The sequence below is a fragment of the Phascolarctos cinereus genome, unplaced genomic scaffold (assembly GCF_003287225.1).
Source record: "Phascolarctos cinereus isolate Bilbo 61053 unplaced genomic scaffold, phaCin_HiC Scaffold_4;HRSCAF=312, whole genome shotgun sequence".
NCBI classification, from domain to species: Eukaryota; Metazoa; Chordata; class Mammalia; order Diprotodontia; family Phascolarctidae; genus Phascolarctos; species Phascolarctos cinereus.
In genome coordinates, this window is record NW_027555847.1 from 240,964,883 (window position 1) to 240,973,775 (window position 8,893).

The 8,893-nt window shown below is 34.2% G+C and overlaps 1 protein-coding gene across 2 annotated transcripts; it reads right to left on the minus strand.

The window, feature by feature from the left end:
- Nucleotides 1-8,080: 8,080 nt before the first annotated feature.
- On the minus strand, nucleotides 8,081-8,648 carry LOC110223834 (signal peptidase complex catalytic subunit SEC11A-like). 2 transcript variants are annotated; one of them, XM_021009524.1, is made up of 2 exons: nucleotides 8,221-8,615; nucleotides 8,096-8,162 (listed from the first exon to the last, which is right to left on the minus strand). In XM_021009524.1, exons 1-2 carry the CDS (start codon nucleotides 8,613-8,615, stop codon nucleotides 8,096-8,098), a joined length of 462 nt encoding a protein of 153 aa, XP_020865183.1. The 2 variants fall into 2 exon arrangements, with proteins under 2 accessions (XP_078008054.1, XP_020865183.1); XM_078151928.1 differs by having other exon boundaries at nucleotides 8,081-8,648.
- Between the last annotated feature and the right edge of the window lie 245 nt (nucleotides 8,649-8,893).

The following is an 8,893-nucleotide window of genomic DNA, read 5'->3' on the forward strand; positions in this document are numbered from 1 at the left end:
GTTCTCACTCCCTCTAGATTGTGAGTTCCTTAAGGACAGAAATTGTCTTTTGCCTCTTTTTGTATCCCTAATGCATAGCACTGTACCTAAATAATGTTTATCAATTGACTAATAGATTGACTAAGAAAAGTACTTATGCTTATTGCATCAGGCAACTCTCTAATGTAAGTTTCAGAGAAGAATGCATTGATGCAGAGATTCCCTATATCAATTAAATGAAAAATTGAGTCTCAGTCCCATTACTGAGCTATGTGTTCTGAATTTGCACTATTTTATTACATCTGTTTCTTTTTTTAAAAAAGAGAGAGATTATTATGCTTTATGTAGTTGAAATGTGCCCTGTGCAATTCAATTGATTTTTTAAAATTTTTATTACTTTTACTTTTAATTTGTAGAATAAAATAAGCATTTCTATAATATCATATAACAATATGATTGCACATGAAACTGCAAATCTATTATGTACAACTTGCTTTTCCTTTTAGATATATAATAGTTATGTAAATTTCCTTTTTTTTTCTTCTTACTGCCTCACCTTAGAGAAGATTGCCGTTAGATACAAATATGTATGTGTATGTATGCATGTATGTATGCACACATCCATATATATATATATATATATACATATATGTAACATCATTCTATACATACTTCTATTTGTCAATTATTTCTCTGGATACATACAGTGTCTTCCTTCATACAACCCTTGTAGTTAATTTGAGTATTTATTATAGTCAAAATGACTTATCACTCAAAGTTGTTCCTAAAACAATATTTTTGTTACTATATACAGTGTTCTCTTGGTTCTGCTCATTTTGTTCTTCATTATTTCATGCAGGTTATCCATTTTCTAAGATCATTCAGCTCATCATTTCTTATAGCACTGTAGTATTCCATCACAATCGTATGCCACAAGTTGTTGAGCCATTTCCTAATTGACGGGTATCCACACAATTTCTAATTCTTTGCACAGCAAAGAGAGCTGCTATAAATATTTTAGAACATATAGGTTCTTTTGCAACTTTCAAATTTGGATGTCTTTTTGCAACAAATTCAAATGAGCAATTTAACAGATATTTATTAAGTACTTTATACCCCTTGTGTCTAGCACAATAGTGTAGCAGGAACATCATAGGTATGTAATACATGGATGTTGTGCTGCATTTATTATCAAATTATTGCATTAGGTATTGAAGGAAATAAAAAGTTTCAATAAGACAGTCCTTGAATATGTGGTGCTTGCTTCCTGGAAGGAAAATTACTATAATAAAATTCAACTCATTTAGATTTGGTATATGATACAAGATGAGGAAGGCTTAGATACTCAGTGAAAGAATAAGGGTCCAACAAATTTCAAGAAAATAGAACTTTAAGTTGAATATAATAAGCGAAAATTTAACAGAGACAAATGTAAAGTCTTACACTAGGTTAAAAATGAACTTCATAAAAAAATACAAGGGAAAGCATGGCTAGATAGCAGTTTGCCTGAAAAAGATCTGAAGGTTTTAGTAGAGTTTAAGCTCAACATTAATCAACAGTGTTATATGGGTGCCAAAACCACAAATGTGATCTTAGGATGCATTAAGAGAGTCGTAACTGTTAGAATGAGGGAGACCTTTATCTTTTTATATTCTGCCCTAGTCAGAACACATTTTGGGAGTATTGTATTCAATTTAGGCACCATATTTTAGGAATGACATTGATAAACTGGAAAAAATCAAGAAGATGGCAACCAGAATTGTTGCAGGGCATCAAGATCATGCCACCTGAAGATGAATGGAAGGAATTGTGTATGCTTAGCCAGGAAAAAAATTAAGATTTAAGGAGAACATAATAGCTACTGGTTTCAGGTATTTCAAGGGCTGTCATGTGTAAGAGGAATTACACTTGTTACACTTGGCCCCAGAAGGCAGAACTAGGAACAATACTTATAAGTTTCGTAAGTATACCAATTTGGGTTTTGCATTTAAAAAAACAAAGCAAAACTTCCTAACAATCTGAAAGTGAAATAGGCTGCCTTAGAATGTATTCAATTCCTCACACTAGATGTCTTCAAGTAAAGATGAGATGACCACCTGAGAGGGATGTTGCAGAGTACGCTTCTGTCAGGTTCGGATTGGGCTGAAGATTTAGATGGCCTCTGAAGTCCATTTCAAGCTTGTGATTTCATGACTCAGCAAATAATTATTAAAGATTCATTTGTGAAGAGCATCATCAGATGAATGTTCAGCACTGAGAAGATAAATCAAGGTCATCATTCTTCAGAGCTTTCAGTCTAATTGGGCTATAAATACATTACATAGTTTTTTTTTTTTCTGAAGATTAATTTAAAACTAAACAATGTATATATAAAAAAGAGAGGCAATATTGTATAGTGGCCTGCCTCTGACACATGCTGGCTATGTTTGCCTCTGATATATACTGGTTGTGTCACCCTGAATAAGTCATTTATTCTTGCAGTATATCTGAAAAAGAGTATAAATTGCAGTGTATGTGTCAAATATTGGTAGAAGAATTTTCTTCCTGGAGAGATCCCTCTACCAATTCAATCATAGCTACAGTCCATCCTTTACCCCAAATCCCCAGGGAAAAGAAAAGGAAGGGAAGAGAAGGGAAAGGAAAGGAAGGGATCACTATAAGTTCATAATAGAGGTGGGAAAAGAAGTTAGAAAGGACTGTACTGAAGCTTATCTCTGCCTTTCCAGAGATTACTGTTTAGTTGGACTGGTGAGGGCTGGTTGGGGTGGAGAGAGACTGAAGTGAATGAAGGAGGAATTAAGTGAATAAATCATGTACAGAAATAACTACAATATAAAGTAGAATTCAACATGAAATAAAGTGTGTAAATGTTATGAGACAGAATGGGGAAGACTATTTTAAAATTTAAAGTGTTAAATTTTAACATACATTTAAGCTTTTGGAGGAGGGGGATCTCTATTCAATTTGTTTCATGGGTATGGAGCAGATGAAGGATTTGAAACAACATCAAGCAAGCTTTTGTATATATCAGTTAGAAACAATTTGGTGAAATTAAAGAAAGTAAAAGATAATGCTATCTTTGAATTTAGCCCACCCTCTTAGAGTTCAGCATACCTGAAATGGCTAGTCAAAACTTTTCTTCTGAAGTGCAACATCAAAAAATTATAGTCCTTTATAATATCTACAAATTATAAAAAGCTGGGTTTTTTTTTATTCCTTGGGATTGTTAATTCAAGGGATAAGGTAATTTAAGGTAATATATACATATATGTAAATGTGGATATATGCATATGATAGGGCTTCACATAAACTATTTTTCTTTTGGTTTATTCCTTGGGCCTTTTAATTCAAGGGTGTAGAGATCAGAGAAGGTAGTGGTTTCATGCATGCATATATAAATGTAATTATCTAGTTTATGTGAAGCCCTATGAAAAGAATTGTCAGATTTATTTAAATGTATGCGTGTGTGTGTGTGTGTGTGTGTGTGTATGCATGTAATTTCAGTGTTATAATATAAAATGCCATATAACTAGAATCAAAGTCAGGAGACAGATTCTGGTCCCAACTTAGTTACTAAAGATGTTTGGTTTTTTTTTTTGCATTTCAGTCTTCCAATGAGCTCATTCTATCTCATTTTTTTTTTCTTGATCAATAAAGACAATGCTATCTCCTTATATTCCCATAGGTCCTGGTGCCAAATTTGCATAATGCTTTCCCTTTAAGGTACTTAAACCAGGTTTGAATAATGCATAGCCTTGGATTATGAGTCTGAAGAACTGGGTTTATACCCTGCCTCTGCAAATTAATCACTTTACCTCGCTAGGCCTTAGTTTTCCATCTATAAAGTCATCCAGTTAGCCTAGATGGTTTATAAGGTCCTTTTGATCTTTAAAGTTTTATCATGTTTTAAAGTTTATACATATATGGATGGGGACTGGGGGTGGGGATGGGAAGCTGTATGGATGTGTGTGTCTTTGCATGTTCATTTTTCTTGAAAATGCTCTCATGAATGAGAGAACATTAGGCTATCTCTGATAACTTCACTGATTTCATAAATGATTACAATTTTACAACTGTAATAACTGAGAGAGAGAAAAGTCATACAGGTAATATGTAGCAGAGATATGAATTGAACCTAGGTTTTTTGGATCCAAATCCAATAAATATCCTTTCCATTTATTATGTTCTGTTATCCCATTTCCTTTTGCAAAATATTAAAAATATATTTTCATAACACATTTAAACTAGACCTCTTTGTAGGAAAGAAATTTATAAATCCATAGTATTATTGCTAAGGAAACAAAAAATAACTACCTCTCATTGTCCAGGGAATAGGAAAAAAACTATCTCTAATATTTTCTGCTTTGTCCATCAAATCCATTTAGAAGGACTAGGTATTCCTTAACTTTCCAAACATAAGTTTTGGATTAAATTTTGAAAAGTATTTTTCTCATCTCCAATTTACCTTCATAGATTTGGAATCTTATCTGAAGTCAGAAATCTCTAACCTATCCAATGGATTCTGCCTTTACTCTTGGTTCTAATCAACTTCCTCCTAAGGAAACAAAACACCTAAAATTAAGTAATGGATAACCTAAAATTCCCATGATAATAAAAGGTTCATCAACTCTAAAATAAATGAATCTAGAAACCAATTAGGCCATTCTTCTTATTTTCAGTATAGGTAAGTCTGTGTTGTTATGAAAATTCTGTTTGTATGTTTATATAGGGAAATCTAGAACCTAGGGATTGTCCTTTATTGGTTAATGACAATCTGTTGATACCCATGTATACAAAAATGTAAGGCAACTAAAATGTAGAAAGTCTCTGCCAGTAGTTCTGCCAAGTAGATCTAATGCATTTCTATCTTTTTTTTTTAAGAATGACTTGCTATAGAATCAGCTCTCAAGAATGGCCCATGCATCCCCATTACTTTAGCACTACTCTGTTACGTTAAAGATACAGAAAATTTTGTATTCAAGAAAGAGAAAAATAGAATCTAAATTGGAAGAGACCAAAGAGGTCTTTTAACCCAATTTGTTTTAAGCTGGAATCTCCTCAACCCCATCCTACACAAGTGGTCATGAAGAGCTTCTGCTTGACAACCATCAGAGTTGGGTAATTACTAATATCTGAAAAAGCCCATTCCACTTTTGGATAACTCTGTTGTATGAGGAAGGGTGGATAGGTGTATAGCAGGCTTGGGATCAGAAAGACTCATCTTCATGAATTCAAATTCAGCCTCATCACTTATTAGCTATGTGATCTTGGGCAAGTCACTTAACCTGTTTGCCTCAGTTCCTCATCTGTAAATTGAGGTGGAGAAGGAAACAGCAAGCCACTCCAGTATCTTTGCTAAGAAAACCCCCAAATGAGGTTATAAAGAGTTGGACAGGACTGAACAAGAACAAAAATATTTATTTTGAGCCAAAATCTGTTACTTTTTCCCCCTTCCTCTGATTGATCCCAGTTCTGTTCTCTGAGAATAATCAAAACCAACATAATCCCCCTTCCATATAACATACCTTCAAAAAAAATTGAAGGGCTGATATGATCCCTCCTCTTTCCCCCACCAATCTCCTTTTATTTAGGCTAAGTATCTGTAGTTACCTCACCTGATTCTTAGAATCACAGAATCTCACTAGCAAGGGACTGTCTATAGTCCAGCTTATGTTGAACACAACTACAGTCTACAATATTGCATGAGGAAGACAAATTTACTTTTACACAGCTACAATTATTAAAGCTTTATATTTTTTCTAATATCAAACCTAATTTAGTCTTTAAAACTTCCCCAATTGTTTTGAGTTCTACTTTCTGTGAACATGTATACCTCTAATCCCTTGCCCATGTATTAACCCTTCAAATACTTGAACATAGCTAACATGAGAGCCAGAATGATTTGGAAGATTGAAAACCAAACTTTAAGTAAAACAAAGACAAAATCCTTTGGTTTAATTCTCAACTCTAATGATTATGTAACCTTGGGCAACACATTTAACTTCCCAGTGCTTTAGGCAGCTACCTACTTCACAGAGAAGGTACCAATTTGAGTAAGTAGAGATAATTTCCTCACTTAAGAATTCCCTATGCTTAAAAATCACAGAAGAAGGCCCTATTTCTACATATTCCTTCTACCATCTCTGCCTACACACACACACACACACACACACACACACACACACACACACACAATCACTTCTCCAGGCTATTATCATTTCCTTTAACCTTTCTCGTATGACAAGATCTTGAAGGTATTCACCATTTACACCACCATGTGTGGTATGACAGGGCAAATTGCAGAACCTTCATGATCCTAGTCCTGTATCTTTTAATTCAGGCTTTGATTGGAGTTACACTTTTTACTTTCATATCACACTATTGACTCAAATTGACTTTTATTACATTAATATCTAAGAATAGAGATTCTTTGGATTCTGATTGTAGCAATATAAAAAATTATCAATCATGCCAATTATACTTTCATTTATCTAATAAAAATATTAAATGGTACAAGGCAAAAGACAGATTGTTGGGGGAGTTCACTACAGACAGTCTTCTGAGTTGATATAAAATATTTAACAAGTATCTGTGGCTATTGGGCCAATTCTGAATCTATCTAACAGTTGTATTATTGAACTGAATTTTCTCTATCTTTTGCCTAAAAAATAGAATGGTAGACTTACTCAAAACTTTGTTGAAAATCTAAGTAACCTAATGCTTTATCTTCTCATGTTCTCTTTGGATTGTAGCTCTGTGATTCAGTGTGTTAGCTATCCCTCCCAACTTTATGCCATTTGCAAATACCATCTATCCTGTTATTCAAGTCATTGCTAACTCTTAAATAACGTAGGGTGAAGCTCAGATCTCTGTGCTTGGATGTAGTTTACCCAGATCTTAGGAAAGGTTTTATGTCTTTTATATCATTTATATCTTCTTCAGTGGAATAATTCTCTTTGATTCTTCAGAATTTCCTTTTTGAAGAGCTTCCTATCCCTTCTGGGCTTATTTCCCTTTCAAATTTTAGGCCGCAGAATCCTCTTTCATGCCCATATCCCTTTGCATGGGAGAGTACTTGACAAGGGACTTCCTTTGTCTTCTTGTGTGTGTGTGTGTGTGTGTGTGTGTGTGTGTGTGTGTGGTGTGTGTGTGGTGTGTGGCTGTGTGGGTGCGCACGCATGCACGCATGCACATATACAGTTATCTCCATGTGGTAGCAATGTACATAGACACAAAAACATGCATGCACACACAAATTCACACACTTATAATGGAAGAGGAAATCCATGCCATTATACAATATTGAAATAATTAAGATTATATTCACTCAGGAAATATTTATTAAGCACAAGCTATGTGCAATGCACATTCCTCAGAAAGTTTTGGATAGTTTATCTCCACATCAATGTACCTATTATATATTTTAAGGTAAACAAAATAAAATGAGAGACCAGTGTGAAGAAAATATATAGAACTATTAACTGCTAATTAGCTGTGAGTGAGAAAAGCGAAAACAAAATGCTGTTACCATGGGCCTTAGAAGTACTGTTGTTAAAATGAATTTTTTTTTGTCGCAGTGGTTTTTGTTCTAATGGGACTTAACCAAAAATATAAAATTGTAAGGATACACTAAAATTAACATGCTATTATGATTAATAAGATACAAACCAAGATCATATAATTTGTTAGAAAAACCCTGAACATTTCACTTTTAAAGGAAATTCATCCGGGAACACTAAAAAGATATAATTTTTTAGCCTCTGGTACAATAGTATTCTTCTTAAAAGCAGAACCTATTCAACTGGTCAAATGAGTGTTTCTTTTCTTTTTTTTTTTTGGCTCAAGCTTTTAATATAAAAAAATTCACTGATGTACAAAAATGCTAAAATGTGACATGAACATAGGAAAACCTGTGGCAGAAATTCCCTATATGTGTGCACCTAGGCACATACTCACCCACCCACACAGTCATCTACATTCTGCAGTGGAAACATAAAGTAATTCAAATAGATGTGACCAAGATGCATTGAAATCTGCAGTTTTTGCTACCACTTTTCACAGCTCAGGATCTACTCCAATCATTTTGTAACAAAAAGCATAGTATCTTCCTCAGGTGCTATAAGGCAAACATCTTACTCCTGATGGACCAGACCAAATAAACCCAGTAAAAAGAGGACTGCATACTTAAATTTAGGACAGTCATTCATAAGAATCGTTACAGTTCCAATATATGGAACAAACTCTCTTGCTCTTCCTACTACCCCCTTCTTCTCTAGCGAGAGCTGCCCTTGCTTATATAGCCCTCTATCAGCAGCAGCATTATTGTCTCCTTTGGTCAAAAACTCGACATGTCCATCTTGCCTTTCGTGAATTTTCAAAATCCAGTGAACAATTGGAATTCCCCTTTCTTCTGTCTTGAAGACAACAATCTCTCCTACTCTTATAGGATCTTCAATTTCATAAATTAAAAACAGAACTTCCCCTCTGTGAAATGCATCTTCCATGCTTCCACTGAGCACCACTACAATTGGGCGTTCACTTCTACTTACTACCATGAGTCTTTTCCAGATCATTAAAGCTGAGGAGACAATCATCTCAAAGTTGAGGATTTGATAATATAGCTGCCACTTGTTCATCTGCTGCACATCGTCCAAGAAATCCGGGGACAGTGTGGCACAGGCCCAAATGAGTGTTTTTTATAGGATTGTGGCACATCTCTAGTAGAATGAGTTATTTGTTGAATGTTACCTTTGTGCTATAGGAGGTTTACTTTTAAATTTTAGCTTTCAGATTCAGTTAGAGGAAGATGATACAATCATTATGTTTGTTGCCATACTAGGTTTTCTATCTCCCTTAAAATCCATTCTGTCTAAATAAGCTAATTAAGATCTTCATCAACCATTATAAACTAGAT

Coding starts and splice junctions, on each gene's coding strand:
- LOC110223834 (XM_078151928.1), bottom strand. CDS start 8,615: ATGAACAAGTGGCAGCTATATTATCAAATCCTCAACTTTGAGATGATT.